Here is an 18,186-nt window from a genome sequence, read left to right on the forward strand (position 1 = left end):
TTCCCATTTGTAAGGGGGCAGGCCTGTCCTCCTCAGCCTGACCTACATTCCAACAACTCTGGCTTCAACATGAGCATTCACAGGCATGATGCTTTCCCAATCCAGCACCACTGATCTGTGGGCCGACTGTCAGGACTCCCTGAGCTTTTCCAGACTGGGAACCATAATGAAAGGCTCAGTAAGAGGGATGGGTCCCCAGTCCATGGGTATGTTGTGCCACTAGAACAGTTTCAGAAACAGAGACATGGACTTACTTGTCAGGAAATGTTGCAACGTAGTTGAAAAGCTGCCATGGAATGCCCTGCAGGATGGAGTTCCTGAAGCTCATGTGGCTCACCACGTGTCCTTGGCTCCCATCAATTACCACCACCTGGATGCCATCTTCCGAGCTAGGGTACTTCTTCCCATCCACCTGCAGAGCCAGAGCAATATGGGTTTGAGGTGGGACCCTGAAAGCAGCCAATACCTGGAGTGCTCCTGCCTGGGGGCTTCCCATTGCAAACCCTGAAGACAGATGTTGCCTATGTGGTTATTCAAGCCTTAAACCTCCTTAATTCCCTAGAGCCCTCTGTAGTGGGTACAACAGTGATCCCCAAGTGATAGGTCCACCTGGAGTTTGTGAAAGTGACCTTATATAGAAAATAGTGTCTTTCAAGACAGGTACAGTGGTTCATGCTGTAATTCTAGCCACTTGTGAGGCTGGGGCATGAGGATTGCAAGTTTGAGGCTAGCCTTAGCAATTTAGCAAGACCGGTCCCCAAATGAAAAATAAAAAGGGCTAGGGATAGGGTGAAGTGCTCCTGAGTTTAATCCCCAGTATCAAGAGGAGAAAAAAAGAAATAGTGTCTTTGTAGATATATTAATTACATACACACACAACTTAGTATTAAAGATCTCAGGATGAAATTAATATCTAGGATTTCTAGTGTGGGTCCTTAATCCAATGATAGGTGTCCTTATTTTATTTTATATTGTGTTATTATTATTTTGGTACTAGGGATTGAATCCAAAGGCACTTTACCACTGGCTACATCCCCAGTCATTTTTTATGTTTTATTTTGAGACAGGATTTCACTAAATTGCACAGACTGGCCTTGAGCTTGCCATCCTCCTGCCTCAGCCTCCCAAATTGCTAGGATTATAGGTGAGCACCACTGTACCCAGTGATAAAGTGCTTTTATAAAGGCAGAGCAGGATGTGAGACTCAGACACCCAGGACAGAAAGTCTTGTGAAGACAGGGCAGAAGTTGGAATGATGTGCCTGTGAACCAAGGTTTGCCAAGGATCAGCAGCAGCACCGGACAGCATTTCCTTCAGCACCTCCAGAAGAAGCCAGCCCTTTCTAAGATTTCATACTTCTGACCTCCAGGACTGCGAGAGAGTAATTTGCTTTGCCTTAAGCTGCATGGGTCATGATAACTTATTTCAACAGCCCTAGGAAATGACATACTGCCTTTCATGGAGCTAATGAGGACCCCACAGGGATCAGCACTGCTTACTTCAATATAAGCAAAGTCGTTCCGAAGGTGGAAGAAGTGCTGCTTGGAACTTTCCATCTTCACCTCCAAAAAGTGGTCTTTTGTCTTCTGGAATACAAATACAACCCAAGGTGTTATCAGATCTGAGTAGTTGTTCCCTCTGTGACCGCTGACCCCACAACAGGAAACAGTTCCTGGAGCAGGACAGATGTCTAGTGTGGAGCCTGACTGAGTTTGGGCCCACAGAGACAGAGGGTCCAGGCTGTCTTCCGCCACTCACCAGTTGAGCACCAAGAAGCTTCCTGGGCAGGGGCACATCCACTACAGCCCTCTCTGCAAACCTGGGGTAGGCAGTGGCTGTGCAGTCACTCACACCTGCATTCTTGGGGATCAGAGCTTTGATCTTTATTCTCTCACAGCCTTTCATGGAGCAGAAGGCAAATTTGTCCCTCTCGTTCTGGGCTTTGAGCTTCAGAAACAGCAGCCTGCATATGGGAGGTATCACAGATGTTCATGTGAGACCTTCAGTACCTCCTCCCTACCCACAACATTTACCATGTCCTTGTCCCTGAGGTGAGACCTGGTTGGCCTTACAAAACAGACCCATGACTGCCAAATGATCATACGCAGTTGGAGAAATAAAAAGCAGGTACATTGAAGAAAAACTTGATAATGAGCGAGGCACAAAGGCTCATGCCTGTAATCCCAGCTACTCAGGAAGCTGGGATGAGCAGGAAATAAGATGATCTCAAGTTCAAAGTCAGCCTCAAAAACTTAGAGAGACCCAGTCTCAAAATAAGAAATAAAAAGGTCTGGGAATGTACCTCAGTGATAGAACACCCCTGGGTGCTTATACTGAAACAAAAAAAAAAAAGAAAAAGAAACTAATAATGATGGCTATTATAGCATGCTCTATGCCATGCACATATTATAAGTTGATAAATGATCTTATTTAATCCTCAACCCTGTCCAATGGGTTCTGTTATCATCCGGACTTCCCAGAGGAGGAAACTGGCCCTGAGAAGTGAAGTGACTTGCCTAGGACCACACAGCTGGGGAGTGACAGAACTGGAATTTTCCATTTTATCATTGTGTGTTATGAGGAAATGCTATCTCCCTTTCTAACACTCTTTTTTTTCCAAACCATAACTTATTCCAAAAATTATTTTAGAATTTATTTAAAATAATAATTATTGTAAAGGAAGCTGGCCCAATATTACAGGGAGTCAGATTATGGCTAAGCCACATACTAACTTGGGATTCATTATCATTGTGCTTTTAGCTCAGAAAAATGCTTCCAGGCTGAGTCCCACATCAAAAGATGTGGTATGGACACCCAGCACACAACTCTCTGCTGATTTCACTCTCTCTGAGACACTAAGCCCTAAGCATTGGGTTGTGCCATGATGTGCTCCCATCCCTCATCACACCATAGCTGGTCAGACCAGGGCACACAATGGACTTGCAGAGCAGCTGCTTATTAGCTACCTGATAACCAAGAAGAGTTTCTTCTTATGAATTAGAATTAAAAGACCCAGTGGGTCTTTTAACTACTGGTTGGTCTGAACTGAAAGTCCACATGGACTGTGGCTGAGGTAGCCATCTTGTGCCATGTGCCTCCTGAGTAATCTGGAGAGGAAGGCTTGAGGCAAGAAGCAGATACAGAGGCTAGGCATGTGTGTGTGTGTGGGGGGGGGAAGTGCATGTATGAGAATGTGAGAAGGAGCCTTGATTTCCTCTCAGTGGGACCTCCATCTTCTAACACATTTTTTAATTGGTGCATTATAGTTGTATATGACGATGGGATTTGTTGTTATACATTCATTCGAACATACAATATAAGAATATAATTTGGCCAATATCATTCCCCAGCACATCCACCCTCCTACTCGCTGGTGTTCTTCATTTGACTTGAGCTCACTGAGTGGCTTCAAGATTCTGGACATTAACATCAATAAACTTTGTTTCTTGCATTAAGCGATCCCTGAATAAAACAGAACCAGTGGCTACAGAGGTCTCAAGGTGGTGGGCTGAGAGTAGAGCCTGGACAGTATGCATTCCCTGCTCTGTCAGAAGGGAAGCTGAGGAGGTGGGGCAAGTTTCCTTTAAGGAATTTAGGAGGAGGGCAGCTCAGGCTTCTCATGGTCACATCATTTTTTTTTTTTTTTTTTTTTTTGTGGTGCTAGGGATTAATCCCAGGGCCTATAAAGCAAGCACTCTACCAACTGAGCTATATCCCCAGCCCTCCCATGGTCACATCCTGCTGGGGCTCTCACACACCTCTGGAAACCATACCAGGGAACCAAGGGGCAGAAGTGGGATTGGCTCCCAGCTTTTGCACAAGATTTAGCAGCATTCAGAATACAGTAGATTGCCAGAATACAGCAGATTATCTGTTGCCAAAATATAACTGGTTAAACGGCTACATTGTTGCCAGAATACAGCAGATTATCTGAACTGGGAGGGACCTACAAGACCATCTAGCCCATGCTCCTTATTTTAAAGACTGCATTTGCCTTCCCTCATCCTGGATTGCAACTTGGATGTATTCTAGTTGGCAGACCTGAGCTGCAAGGCCCTGGGGGGCATAGAAGGAGCATGAACCCTGATGACAGTAAGCCCCTGGCCATGATCAGGTGATATTTGAGAGCAGCACTATCCATGGTACTTTCAGTACTAGGCTTGCTTATAATTTGGTAATAGCCCACTTAGGTGGCATCTAGCAAACTCAGTTGTTCAGAACAAAGCTAAAACCACTTGAGTATTTTCTTAATCTTTTAAAAACAGACAATCCACAGCACATATACTTCATACTTTGGAATCTCCTCATTTTTAGCCTACTTATTTTCATTTCATCCCTAATTATAACAAGCTAGTAATCAAGTATCCCAACCCATGATAGATTAGAAGATAGCTACTGAGAGTAGGTGCTCTGAATCTAGTAAGAAATAAAGAAGTTAGAAGGCAGAAAGATTAAACACAGTCCCAGGCATGAAAAAAAGTCCAAGAATTTGAACCCTTCCTCATAGGAAATACGTCTCATTTTACCCAGCTTATAGTCCCCAGGGACATCACTGATTTAAAGCATCATTTAATAAACAGTAGGCAAAATGATACTCTTAGCTACCCCAAACAAGGTTAAATTATGCAGTAAAACCTGCCTAAAGGTGACAAGGGGACAAAGCATAAGTTTTAAAAACCTATGGTTTTTGATCAGGAGCTACGGATGTGGCTCAGTGGTAGAGTGTGCCAGAAGCCATCCATGACCCATATGTGAACTGTGCATGAACTCAAATGATGTTGAAGTCATTAGGTAGGAAAGCCTGGTATCAAGAACTCCCAGCAGCAACCCTGCTGGTTTGAGAAGCCTAGTTTATGCAGCTTCCTACCCAGCTCCATCACAAGTCAGCATAGCATCGGAGATGGTGTGACCCACTAGAGCCACACCGCCTCTTGGAGATGGGTGTGGCCTGCCAAAATGCCAGTCAACCTGTTTACTGCAAGACCCCTGCCACACCAGAGAAGCAAGACTCCTCCGGCTGAAATCTTATCCCTGCCTTTGATATACTCCTCCTATCAGGACTAGAAGACCTAACAGATGCTCTGCTTCATCTAATTTCTAGCTCTATCTCTATTTCTTACTAATTATTTCAGACTTTTTTCTTCCCAGGCAACTCACATCTCCTGAGCAGGAACCTACCCTGGCAGGGTGCTAGTCATCCCACAATAAGAGTGCTTGCCTAAATTTCATGAGGCCTTGGGTTCCATCTCCAACACCAAAAAACCCAAATAACTCCAAAAGTTTTGATCAAAGACGTTTGATTCATTTAGTGGCAGTTTCCACTGGAAAAAAAATTCACATCTTTGGGGCATCTCATTTCCCACAATCTTAAAAGAAGAAGAAAATATGCATGGATGATGTCACAGGGACTCACTGACATTTGTTGTTTTAATGATAATACTTTCCGCTGGTGTGTGTGGGATATCTAATTCCTCCTCCTCTAGCTTTTATATACAGGATTTTTTTTAGATACTCCTGGACCCATTCTTTGTCCACTTCTCATCTGATTGATGGGTTTGGGGCATATGGTTTGCCCCATCTACCCTTCTATACCCTAAATTTTGGGGGCTGGGCCTGTGATTGTGTGGTACTGGCCCAGCCAGGTGGGTAAAACTGGGGACAGTGTTGGGAAGCTCTGTCCTCCAGTAGCTTCATCATCAGTAGAACAACTGAACAACTGAAGTGTCCTCTTCACCTGCTATCCGGTCTGCCCCACAGTTGCTTTGGAACTTATGCAGGAAAAGGGGGTATTATTTATTGTTTCTCAACCCCAACATTGTCCTGTATTTCTGACCTTTAAAATTTAATTTAATTTTCCCTTCATTGAATGGATAGCTCTCTTAAAAAAAAAAAAACACAACATCTGGTTTCTATTTACTTCTCATGGACTTTAAAATAAGAATAGAAAAATGGGCCAGGTGCAGTGGTTGGCACCTGTAATTCCAGCAACACAAGAGGCTGAGGTAGGAAGATTGCAAATTCAAGGCCAGTCTCGACAATTTAGCAAGACTGAAATTAAAAGGGCTGGGGGTTGGGGATGTAGCTAAGTGTTGGATCACCCCTGGGTTCAATCCCTAATACCCTCCTCCCACAAAAGAGAATAGAAAAATGCCCATAAATGACCTTTTTACCCTGACTTGAGGGTTTCCGATCATCAGCTTCATCACTTTGAGGAGTATTGACATTCTTATGTCACTAAACTAAATTTCCATTTAAGGAAAGGGACCAAATAGCTCCCTTGTTGCCATGAACAGATACTCTGTTTCCATCATACCTCTGCTAAATAGAATCTAGGGTAGTTTAACAAAAGGCTGAGGGACTTTGGATACAGATGGTTGTAGGTTCAAATCCAGCCATGTTTGTGCTGAGGTCTTGGAGTAAGTTACTCCTATTTTCTTTGTGTCTTCTTTCTTTGCCCATCTATAAATTAGGTGTAATGTCATTTGTCGTGGGTGGTTTTTTTTTTTTTAGAATAATGCACATTTTTGTTTTTATTTTTAATTCAGATTTGATGCCTTCACTTTTTATGGGGGGGGTGGATAAATTCCCTACAATCCACAGGTATATTTAATAGAGTATTTAGTTCTTTCCTAGACTTGACAGCTTTAGAAATATGTGCATGATACAGTCAGCCTTAGGATCAAAGCATATAGGAAGGGCTGGGGATATAGCTCAGTTGGTAGAGTGCTTGCCTCACATGCACAAGGCCCTGGGTTCAACCCCCAGCACCAAAAAAAAAAAAAAAAAAAAGCATATAGGAAAGTGTTCTGCATTAGCTGGCATTTACTATCTGGTTGTTTTTAGGATTATGGAAAGGCCAGGGGGACAAAAGGAGAACAAGTCACTTCCCCACAGGCAGTGGGAGCCTCCTTACCCTGAGTCCTCATCCCAGTAGTAGTGGCTCCTGCCAGGATAGCTCTGCTCCACTTTGTCCATCTGCAAGGTCCTCACAAAGGTGCCCGTCTTAGATGTTTGCTTCAGCAGGCGATTATGAACATCCGAGAGAATGGAAAATGTGGTGCCTCGTGGGTAGCAGAGCCCCACTCGAATCCAGTCGCCCCTAGGACCAGAAGTAGAATCAGTTCCAAGCAAGGATGTCCAGGCCCTAGGGACCTGGGGTGCCCTCCAAGAGATACCAAAGAATTTTTGTCTGGGAAATATTGAGAAGATCTTGCTGTTGGTAATGGGTAATGACTGAGTCCCTGAGTGCTCAAGAGGAGAGGGAGAGGTGGCAGCTTCCAGTGAGCATGGAGGCCCACTGGAGTAGGCTGGCTGTGGGCTCCAAGGCCTGTGCTGGGGGTGCTCCCTATGGAACTTTGGTTGGGAAAGGCATTCTTTCAACTGGACTACGGTTCAAAGCACAGGACCTGAGGGATCTAGGTTCATCCCCTTCCTGGTCAGGACCGTAGGGCCCATTTTATCTCTAGGTCTCATTTTCTGCATCAGATAAATAGCTGTCTTACAAGGGTAGTGTGACAAGCAAATAATGCACAAAGAAAACACTTGAACTTAAACACAAAAAAGAGGATCCAGATGCCCTTGGCCTAGTCAGTTTCCCTCACAGATCTTCATTTCCCTCTCTGTGAATCAGCAACAGTAATATCTATTCATTTTTGCCATTTCTTGAGTGGTTGGTAACTGCAGATGCTGGGTGACATACCTGTTACACATTTATTATCTTACTTCTTCTCTGAATTCTGGTGAGGTCATACAATCCCCACCCCACAAAGGTAAAGGAACTAAGGTTAGATGTCTTTCCAAGGTCACCCATGCTGAGTGGGGGCTCAACCTGTTTTTAACTCCTGAAGGATCTGAACCCTCCTGCAGGGATCACATTGGCTTAGCCTTGTCACCACTGTCTTGTGCTCAGCTGGCGCAGCCATCCCCAGGTCACCCACTCACTTGTTGAAATTGATGAGCCAGATGGCCAGCTCAGCAGGGGCCGTCTGGTCCCAGTGGATGGTGTAGCCCTTCTGCAAGGTAATGACTGGCTGATACTGCTGGTAATGGGTGCTCCTGGTGAGGGCCCCCTCCAGGTAAAGAGGATGGGTAGGGAAGTCATTCTTGATGATCTTCATTCTCAGGTTGCTGGTCTTGTAGGCCTGAATATACATCTTTTAAAACCCAAAAAGGAAATGCACAAGGAGGCGATTACAAGGGATTATTCCAAGAGCAGCGTCTGGTTAACATCTGACTAAAGACAGCAATTTCAAAAGCACGTTCTCTTCACAGAGCCCTTTTTAGAAGGCTTGAATGAAAGGAAGGCCAAATAAGGGGACATCTCTTTCTGCTGGTGGATGCAGCCCAAGCAGGACTGTATAATCCAGCTAATGCTTTCTGTGCATCTTTAAAAAAAGTGCTCTGTTAAGTAGCACTTGGGGAGAGTTTGCTTAGTATTCAGATGACGTATTCTGGTAAAAGGAAGGACATGTGGAAGGAGAAATAAGGGCAAAAAGACTTTTCTAATTCTATTGAAAATGCAGCTGATGCTTAATTGACCATTGCTCTGACTGCATATGAGTGTGTACCTGGGCATGTTGCTCTACTTCTACCTTTGACTCTAGTGTCTGTCCCTTGTGGTCAGCCCATGTGCACGGGATGAGTGCATGGTGTCTCATTCAGAGAAAAACATTGAAAGCAATACTATCAGCCACTGAATCCCAGGGACCAGCCTTTGTTTAAAACATTGTCCTGTTTTATGTTAAGTCCCATTTTTATAGTGTGGCATCCATTTTGGTTTAAATCTGGAATGTCCCACAAAAGCTCGTGTGTTGAAGTCTTGGTCTCCAATGCAGATGTGTTCAGAATTGGAACTTTGGGGAAGTGATTGGATCATGAGGGATTTGATCTCATCATTGTATTGATGGGTTCATAATTAAAGGGACTATTGGGAGGTGGTGGAAAATGTAGGAATGGGGCCTCACTGGAGGAAGTAGATCACTGGAGGCATGCTTTGGAAAGGTATTTCTTGTCCCCAGGCCCTTTCCCCCTGCTTCCTGTGTGTCACTTTCCTCACTTCCTGTGAGTAACTTTCCTCTGCTACACTCTTCTGCTATTATGTTCTACTTCGCCTCAGGCCCAGAGCAATGAAGCCGGACAACCATGGACTGAAAAATGAGCCAAAATAAATCTTTCCACTTTTTAAGTTTTTTCTCAGGTATTTTGTCACAGTGACAAAAAGTTGACTAACAACCTGTAAAGCTGTGGCTAAAAAAGACCATCAGACAATGTATAATAAAGTTATGCCTTTGGAAAGAAAGGGTTATTTTCCCCTCTAGTTTTTATCACAGACAAAGAGAGAAATTCCAACCCTGCCCACCTTATAGACTTGCCATGGACATCAAAAGGTAAAAGGTCTATTAAATATTTTTGTTTATTTTTGGTTCTGAGGATTAAACTCAGGGCCTTATGCATGTTAGGTTAGTGCTCTACCATTGAGCTGCATCCCCAGCCCTTTTTGTTTTCTTATTTTGAGACAAGCCCTTGCTAAATTGCCTGGGCTGGCCTCAAATTTGTGGTCCTCCTGCCTCAGCCTACCAAGTAGCTAGGATTACAGGCATGTACCACCATGCTTAGCTGTTAAAGCACGTTCTAAGTTATAATACAAAGGGGGGGGGGAGATTATTAGTAATAATCATCCAGTAGCCAGTTATGATAACCCAGCAACCTCTGATAATCAGCCCTTTTCTACAGAAGATAAGCAATGTATCAGAAAGAGAGGGAGGGAAGAAAAAGGAAGGCCTCACATAGTATACCAAGTCTTTTTTTTCCCCCCAGTCCTGGGAATTTAACCCAGGGGTGCTCTACCACTGAGCTATATCTTTTGCCCTTTTCACATTTTATTTTGAGACAGTCTTGCTAAGTTGCTGAGGCTAGTTTTGAACTTGTGATTCTCCTGCCTCAGCCTTTCAAGTGGCTAGGATTACAGTTGTGTGCTACAGTGCCTAGCACAATACCAAGTCTTAGCACAGTGATGCTGTATATTGCCAAGAGTATGGATACATGGTTGGAGGATTTGGTCATCCTTCAATTTTCCAAGCCATGATTTCCATTGATCAGCTCCTCTCTGACTCTACCTTCCTTCTTATCCTCCTTAGATCAGCCCATCAACCACTCATTCTCATTAGCATCTTGGCCCTTGCCTTATCCACGCATACAGCAGAATCCTTGCCCTGGATCATTCCACCTCTTCTCCCAGGGCTCTTGAGCACAGCTGAGAAAACCCCTTGGCCTGGGAGAGAGGTGCCTCTCAAATGCACCAGCTCTGATCTCCACCGGGTTTTTAACACTACCAGGCGCTCCTGCCCCATGACTCTTGCCAACATTTTCCACGCTCTTCAGCAGCTCTTCCACATCCCTCTTTGCATCTTTATCACTCTCTGCAGGCCATCCTCCTTAGGCCCACTCCCTAAATTCTCAACACATGATATCACTGTCTCCTGCAGAAAGAGACACTCTTCTTCCTGCCCCTGCCCCCTGCCCTTGCTTTCCTCTGGTCCCTCCTCTTGCTAATGCTAGCCCCTCCCACCTTTGGTACCCTCTTCCTCAGCTGCACCCTGTGCCTACTTTGCCTCTGTGATGCTTTCCCCTCAGTCTGGTACTAACTCCCTCTGCTCTCTCTCTTTACCCGCAAAACTGCATTTAGCTGTACTCTAATGCCCCAATTCTTGACACCTGGCAATAAAAATGCTGGCCTTATAAGGAGGAGCCATGAAACAGCTCCTTCATTCATACACATCTACTTCCCCCCTGGACCACTCACTGTGCTTCCCTTCTTCATCTGAGAAATCTTCATTTTCTCAGGGTTCCCTCTTTTTGCACTCATCAGTCATTCATCTAAATAATGGCAGTAATAATACCACAATAATGGCTAACTCATACTTATGGTCCTGCCCCATTCCTGGTGCTATCCAGACCTGCATTGTCCCCTATAGTAGCCACTGGCTTTGGAAATAAGGCCAATGTGGCTCAGGACTGGATTTTTAAATTTTATTTTAATTAATTTAAGTTTCAAAACCAAAGCAATGTAAAATATATTTTTTCCTATTAAACACAAGTTGATAGTTTTGGTGTGCCTGCTTTTTATTTTGTTGCCAATTGACATTCTAAATGAGTGAGCTATAAATATAAAATAAATGTAGGGCTTTGAAGTCTTAGAACAGAAAAAAAGTAAAGTATTTCATCAGTAATTTTATGTGGATTACATGTTGAGAGAGTATTTTGAGTATACTTATACAAACTATTATTAAATTAAATTTATTTTATTTCTTTATTTTTTTTTCAATACTGGGAATTGAACCTAAGTGTGCTTTACCACAGACCTACATCTCTAGAGCCTTTTTTTTCAACACAGGGTCCTGCTAACTTGTACAGGCTGACATTGAACTTGCAATCCTCCTGCCTCAGCCTCCCAAGTCACTGGGATTACCCACATGTGCGGCTGCACCCAGCTTGCATTATATTTCTACTGCATAGGGCAGATGAAGCATTGATTTTATTTTCACCATCCAAAGTCACCTCTAAAATCTCATTAAGAAGGTTCAACTATTATCCCAATTTTACAGATGCAGAAGTTGAAGCATCAAGAGTAGAAGCAATTTGCTCACTGTCACACAGTAAGTGCTAGAGCCTTACTTGAATCCAAACATTTAACCCTAAATCTAAGCATTCTGCCACAAAGTGTTTCAATTTTGATTTTTTGAAAATCCTTCTAGGTGTGGGGAAAAATAAAACCAAAGAAAAAAAATAATTCTGTATCTCTTTTTGGCCCAACGCAAAGCTGGACACACTGCAGGCACTCACTGAGTATGTATTGCATGAGTGTGTGAGGGAGTGACCCACCCCAGGGGGCATTCCCACCTGTGCATAGCGCCCACTGCAGATGGCCCCTCTCCAGTCAGGAACATTGATGCAGTCTGGATGCCGGACCAGCCAGTTGTCATCCTTGGTGAGGTAGGAACCAGGGTACTCAGACACAGAGCCATCGACGTCATGGAATACGGACGTCTTATCCCCATCCATGTCCAGCTGGTTGAACCAGGGCCCAGGCTCTCCAAAGAACACTCTGGAAGTAATCTGAACAGATCCCAGGAAAATTAGGCTGGGCCAGAAGGTGAAGGGAAGCTATAGCCGTCATCAGGCCAGGGCGAAGTTTCCGATTTCCGCTGACATTACAAACCAGCCAAACCAAAGATGCTCTTGGGCACTGTAGGAAACCGCATGGCTGACCTCTGCTATGGAGCCGGAAGAACAGCCAAAGTTCACCAAGCCTCACTCTCAGACCCAGCATGTAACTTTGGCTTCTGCTCACTGGAGGGCTGGTTGCCATGGTGACCTCGGAGATGGGTCTGAACCCTAAGTCCAGCCTATAGTTCCTGCACAGATGGGAGGAGGGGGACTAGCAATGAGAGAGAGAGAATATGTTTGTGTGTGTGTGTGTGTGTGTGTGTGTGTGTGTGTGTGTGTGTGTGAAGGGTGGGGACGGGATGGTGAATGTTTGTATAAGGATGTGTACACACACATATGGGGTGTACGTGTATGTAGAGGTTGAGTGTGCTGTGTGGTATGTTTCTGGGTCACAGTTTTGCAGCATAAGCCCTTCAAGATTTCAGCAATTCACCTCTTTCAGGCTCTCAGTGGCCTGAGTGAAGAAATTAAGTCACTTAAGTTTCACATCCTGCCAGTTGTCACTGGCAAACAGGAAGAGGCAGGAGCAGGGAAGAGGAGAAAGGGGACAGGAAGGAAGAAGAAGGGAAGGGGAGGAGGGAAAGGCCTGGGAATCCATAACCCAAAGAAAATGTGCCATGAGATCTGGACCTGCCTGGTGTCACTAGCAGCCCTGTTCTGATCTCCTCACCTTTTGCTCCTAGTTTGCTGGCTCTGCTATGGCCAGGAGGCCCCTGTTTACACTTTTCTCTCAGGGTGAGATTAAACAGGACATCTTTGGCAAAGACTTCCCTTGGAAACTGCTGGGGTTTAGATTATTTTTGCCAACTCAGGTGGTCTGGTCACCAGACCCAGTATGTCAAAGCCTTGGAGGAACAGCCTCAGAACCCTAAGTCCAGCCTACAGTTCCTGCTGAGGCATAAGTGGGTTCCAATCAGGGAGGGCGAGCGGGTACTTACCAAGACTTGACCCATGGGGTGACCTATGCCTGTACTTTTCCAGTTTGGAAACAGAACTAACTGAGACATGGCCCAGCCTACTTGGAGGAGGCTATTCAACCCCTGTGGTGGTGGCAACAGCTCAATCTCCAAGCCCTGGGGGACTTGTGAATCACCATCTAAAGTCTGAGTTGGCCAGAAAGCTGTCCTGGCGCCTCACTTACCGGGACGTCCTCAAAGGCAATGTTGGTCACGTTGTTGTGAGGGCAGCTCTGCCAGGCGTTGTTCAGGCGGAAGGCCAGGGCGCTGGTGTGCCGTCCCTCCAGGGCAGCAAACTTTCGGAAGGTGCAGTTCTGGATGTTGATGGGGCCATCGTAGAACTGGATTCCTCTAATTGGAAAATTCCTGTGGAGTTAGGAAGTCAGCCATCAGTTTGAATGTCATGTTTGTCTCTTCTGAGGAGGGTGGCAGGAGAAACTTTCTGGGTAAAACCAGTCCTGGTCCCCACCTCCAGCAATTTCCCCAACCTCAAATCATTATTGATTTATTAATTAATCTACTGAGAAAGCATGTATTGACACAGCAAGTGTTAATGAATGATTGTTGGATGAATGACCAGGTGAACAGATGGATGGATGGATGGATGGATGGATGGATAGATGGATGGATAAGAGGATAGATAGGTAGATGGATGGGTGGGATGAGTGGATGGATGGACAGATTGGTGGTAGATGAATGGATGGATGGATGGGTGGATAGGTAAATGGGTGGATGGTGGGTGGACAAATAAATATTCATCTAATTGCTGGCGTGAGGCTTAGGGGAAGGCCCTCTATTCAAATATTTCCCCCAACTTTTCCATCATATGAAGAATCATTGGGTAAATACTATAAATGCTACTGGAGGGTGCCAATATTATATCCACTGGGAAGGGAGTACTGTTACTCATTAACGCCTTAATTTTAGTTGCTATAACAATGTAATCAGATTAAGACTCAGAAGTTTCTCCTTGTGAATAAGCCTTTCAATTGGCAATGTGGCCTGGGAAATTGAGGGGAAAAAAAAAGACACAGAATGGAAGGTGATAAAAAAATATTTGCAATGCAATTTTCCAAGCATCTCTAAAAGAAAGACAGCCCTTGCTGAGAAGCAAGACTATAGAATGACAGAGGGTCCCAAGAAATCCTGACACCCAGAAGGCAGGAGAAAGAATATGGGAAGGGCTGGAGAAGAATCAGACTTAGAAACTGCCTTGGCCTGGCAGGAGGAGGTTGCTCAGAGGTGCTGCTCCCATTTGCCTCAGACTCCTGAGCAGATTATAGGGAGCCAGGGCCCATGAGGTACCAAATGGGCTTCCTGTGGCCTTTATTGGCCCTTGGACCTTCAAGTCTAGCATTGTGCTTATACTGGTGTCTCTTCCTTTGTGTTGATAACTTTCTACAGGGAGCATAAAAAAAGGGTGGGAAGAAGGAATAGAAAACAGATATGGATCTGTCGCTTAAAAGACCACTATCCCATTTCCCAACTTGGGCCCCCTCCATTCCAACATGACTCTGGAAAAAAGTCCCTGCTCACACCAATCTTTTCAACCCAACTTCAGTGGACACCACAAGCTCCTTGCATTTTTATGTGTTTACATTTATAACTTATTAATGCTATCACCTTGAATCCTGATTCTCATGGAGTAGTTCCATGCATTTTACCATTGAAGGTATTTTAGGGACAGCCCATTCTTGTAAGCTCTAAACTTAAATTATATATTACCTTTACCTTTAGACTCTAACCCAGTTCTATTCAGCATGAATCTACTGTGATTGGGACTGTACAGTCCCAGGTTCCTGCTTTGAAATGCAGTGTGAGGAACCTTCCTGAATCTGACAGAACCTTCAGATGTCCATAAACAAGACCATCTCTGGACTCAGCAGAACATTCCAGCCCTAGGAGGCTGGGAACTCTCTGCCATGAAATCCTTAATATGCAGACCCAGAATCACTTATCAAAGTGATGGAAGGGACTGCTATATCTCTTATGTGAGACAGAAACAAGGACTTCTCACTAGCTCACATCCCAGGAGACCAGAATCAGCCTTTGCAAAGTCCCTTACAATATGCACCTCCACTCAGCTGGGACATCATATGTCTGTATATATTTTGTGTCCTGACTCTAGCACAAGGGGATTATATTTCCTTAGGGAAGAAACCACAGGGAGAAAAGCAGGGCTGATCTTATCACAGGGAACCCTGGGACAACAACATTGCTGGTGAGCTAGAGTCTTCCTCTCTGGCTTGAATTCATATCTGGGCAGAAATAGCAACAGAAGGGGAGGGAATCCTCCCTGCTCACCCAGGCTGTGCTTTCCAAGGAACTGACTGAGTACATTGCTCTGTTGCCCAGCCACCTAGTCATCATCCAACCTTCATTTGATCTCCTCCAGTTAGGAGCAACAGAGCTCCTGACTTTTCAGGACAGTCCTGCTATTCTAATTTTGAACAAATCTGACTGCTAGCAAAGTATTTCCTGAACTAAATCAGTTCTAACCCTCAAGCCCCTGGGAAAACTTGCCTTATCTCTTGTGGGCATGGCAGCACTAAGAATGTGTCTACCCAAGGATAATCCCATCTCCTGGTTGAAGATCCCAGTCTACATGAGGCATGGCTGTGGGTTTTGCCACCCTCCAATTTATTCTCCTGTAAGAGTGCTCTGTCACTTTTCAATCCTCAGAAATGAATAAAAGTCTCCAAGTGAGCCTCCTATTGGAGAAGACCAGGACCCACAGTCCCACATTGTGGAAATGATATTCTCATTATCATAGACCAGGGCCATATTATGCATTCTGATGGCCTTGCCATCCTGTTGATTCAAATTCAATGTTGTTGGCTTCTGTCTCCCTGATCCAGACTCCACCTCTTCATTGCTAGTCTCAATCATCTCAGTTATGTCTCTGGACAGAAAAATTCATAGTCAACAGAGAGAAATCACCCACAATTTTTTTCCTTCCATTGCTATCACTTAGGTTAAGCCATACAAAACTAAGTGACTATCACAGTTGCAAACGTACTGGCCAATAGGGAGGGTTCTTCCACTGTGGTCCAAGCCTCCAGGGCCCCAGATCCTGTTGTCCATCATTTCCGTTCCCACGTTGCCACTCTCACCCACAAACAAGCTGTTCTTTATCTCCTGCTTGGAGCCATCATCATATGGGAATGTTCCACCACTGTAGAGAGAACATGTTTGGGGTGAAAAGTCCAGAGACAAATTCCCATAAAGGACCAAGCACAAGGACAGTTGTTCTTACCTGGCCAGGGTCAGGCCAATGCCATTGTCAGCAAACCTGAGGACAAGAGCAGACAGTCAAGATGTGTTCCATGCTTAGCAAAGTCATGTACACAGTTTGACTTTGGAGAGGGAATTGCGATTCTGTACTCTGTAAAGTAAGGGGACATTCTGAATCCACTCCCATTCTGTGTCTGACTCCAGAGAGAAAACAGTGACCCCAATAGTCTTACCTTCAGTAAGCCATGGGCAGGCTCAGTTTCATAAGTCTCCCTCCCCAGCCCACCATCTGCAATTGCAGGTCTAATAGGAGATTTAGCCAAGAGAACCTGGAGGACCTCACCACTCTCAGGGCCAGCACTGAGGACAGGTGAGTTATGTGACTTGCCATCCTTACTACTGTTTCAGCCACAGCAGCACAAAAACTAAATTCCAAAACTAAATTCCTAGTTCCTGGAATTCAGAAAGATGCTGGTTCTGAGAAAAGCATGAAGAAATTTTGCAATTGCACTGTGGTCACCTACTCTGCTGCTTTTTCACTCTGCCCTTTTTAAGTGTCCAGGTGAGCATGCTTCTGGAGGGAGTCTGGTCTCACCTGACAGATGATCATACAGGACCTGAGCTGAGTCTTGGGTCTATGCTGTCTTCAAGTCCTCCATCCTGAGGCAGATAGTTCCACTTCTCTGTTCCTTCCATCTGTCCTGGACATCCTGCCAGGCTCATTTTCTCAAAGTGCCATTGTCACCAATCATTCTCTGTTTCCTACACCTCCAGTGGCTTCATATCACCTATACAACCAAGCCCAAGTCTTACCCTTGCATTTAAGAGCCTAGTGAGTCCATGTTTCCTTCTGCTTTAGCATATTGAGCTGATTCTGGTGGCTTGAATGCTCTCTAGTTCCCAAGAGCACTTTATTTGTTTGTTTGTTTGTGTATTACTGAGTTGTGCATTTTTAATTTTTTCCATGCTTTTTTATTGGTGCATTATAGTTGTACATGATGGTGGGATTTGCTGTTACATTATTTGTTCATGCACATAATATAACAATATAATTTGGCCAATATCACTCTTCAGTATTTCTCCTTTCTTTCCCCTCCTCCCTCCCTCTGGTCCTTTTCCTCTACTCCTTTTGATTTTCATGAGAGAACACTCCCCCCTCACCTTTCTTTTGTTTTTTATTCTCTGGCTTCCACATATAAGAGAAAACATGCGACCCTTGACTAAATGCACTTTTTCATCCTCTGAGTACTTTATTTTAGGACACATGCATTCCCCCTCTTTGGAGATCCATCCAGTTCAAATCAATTATTCAAGGTCCATCTTCCAGAGCATCATATTTTCCAGTTCATTTCTAAAGCTTCTTGATTCTTGTCTCCCAGATGTGAACCAGCCCCCGAGCTTTTCCACACCGTCACCACCCACCCCCCTGCATTCCTGTAGTTCCCTCATTCTTTATTGTGTCCCCAGGAAAGACTAACAGCTTGCCTTTCCACCAAAATGCTGGTGATTCTATAATCAGTCACTCTTCCTACCTATGCTTCCAAAATTTGCAGCATTTTTACTATTTCACATACATCTCAAACTCAATAGGTTTAAAACAATGCAATGATCTTCTAGCAGACATGCTCACCATTCCAAAGACTCAGTTTCAGCAAAGTTCTCATTATTTATAATCCTTTCTCATTGGCATTATCGTGGTAATACCTCTGCTGGCTTTCCTACCTCCAGGAGAGCCCCCTCCCATCTGTGCCTCCATCCAGTGATCACCACA

General features: G+C 44.6%; 1 protein-coding gene and 1 long non-coding RNA gene across 2 annotated transcripts in view; one reads left to right on the forward strand and one right to left on the reverse strand.

Annotated features, from left to right (window-relative positions):
- Positions 1 to 18,186, forward strand: part of LOC308646744 — a 51,521-nt gene that overhangs the window by 17,753 nt on the left and 15,582 nt on the right. The gene's annotated exons all lie outside the window — the stretch shown is intronic.
- The window catches only part of CEMIP (cell migration inducing hyaluronidase 1), a 171,489-nt gene that overhangs the window by 8,755 nt on the left and 144,548 nt on the right, over positions 1 to 18,186 (reverse strand). The window contains exons 19-27 of the mRNA XM_081290099.1: positions 16,438 to 16,473; positions 16,201 to 16,356; positions 13,367 to 13,547; positions 11,899 to 12,114; positions 7,942 to 8,153; positions 6,914 to 7,099; positions 1,759 to 1,963; positions 1,500 to 1,586; positions 255 to 412 (exon numbers count right to left, since the gene is read on the reverse strand). Coding sequence (XP_081146225.1) covers positions 255 to 412; positions 1,500 to 1,586; positions 1,759 to 1,963; positions 6,914 to 7,099; positions 7,942 to 8,153; positions 11,899 to 12,114; positions 13,367 to 13,547; positions 16,201 to 16,356; positions 16,438 to 16,473 — 1,437 coding nt within the window. The remainder of the gene's footprint in view (positions 1 to 254; positions 413 to 1,499; positions 1,587 to 1,758; positions 1,964 to 6,913; positions 7,100 to 7,941; positions 8,154 to 11,898; positions 12,115 to 13,366; positions 13,548 to 16,200; positions 16,357 to 16,437; positions 16,474 to 18,186) is intronic.

Source organism: Spermophilus citellus, assembly GCF_964194105.1.
Source record: "Spermophilus citellus genome assembly, chromosome: 4".
Lineage (NCBI taxonomy): Eukaryota > Metazoa > Chordata > Mammalia > Rodentia > Sciuridae > Spermophilus > Spermophilus citellus.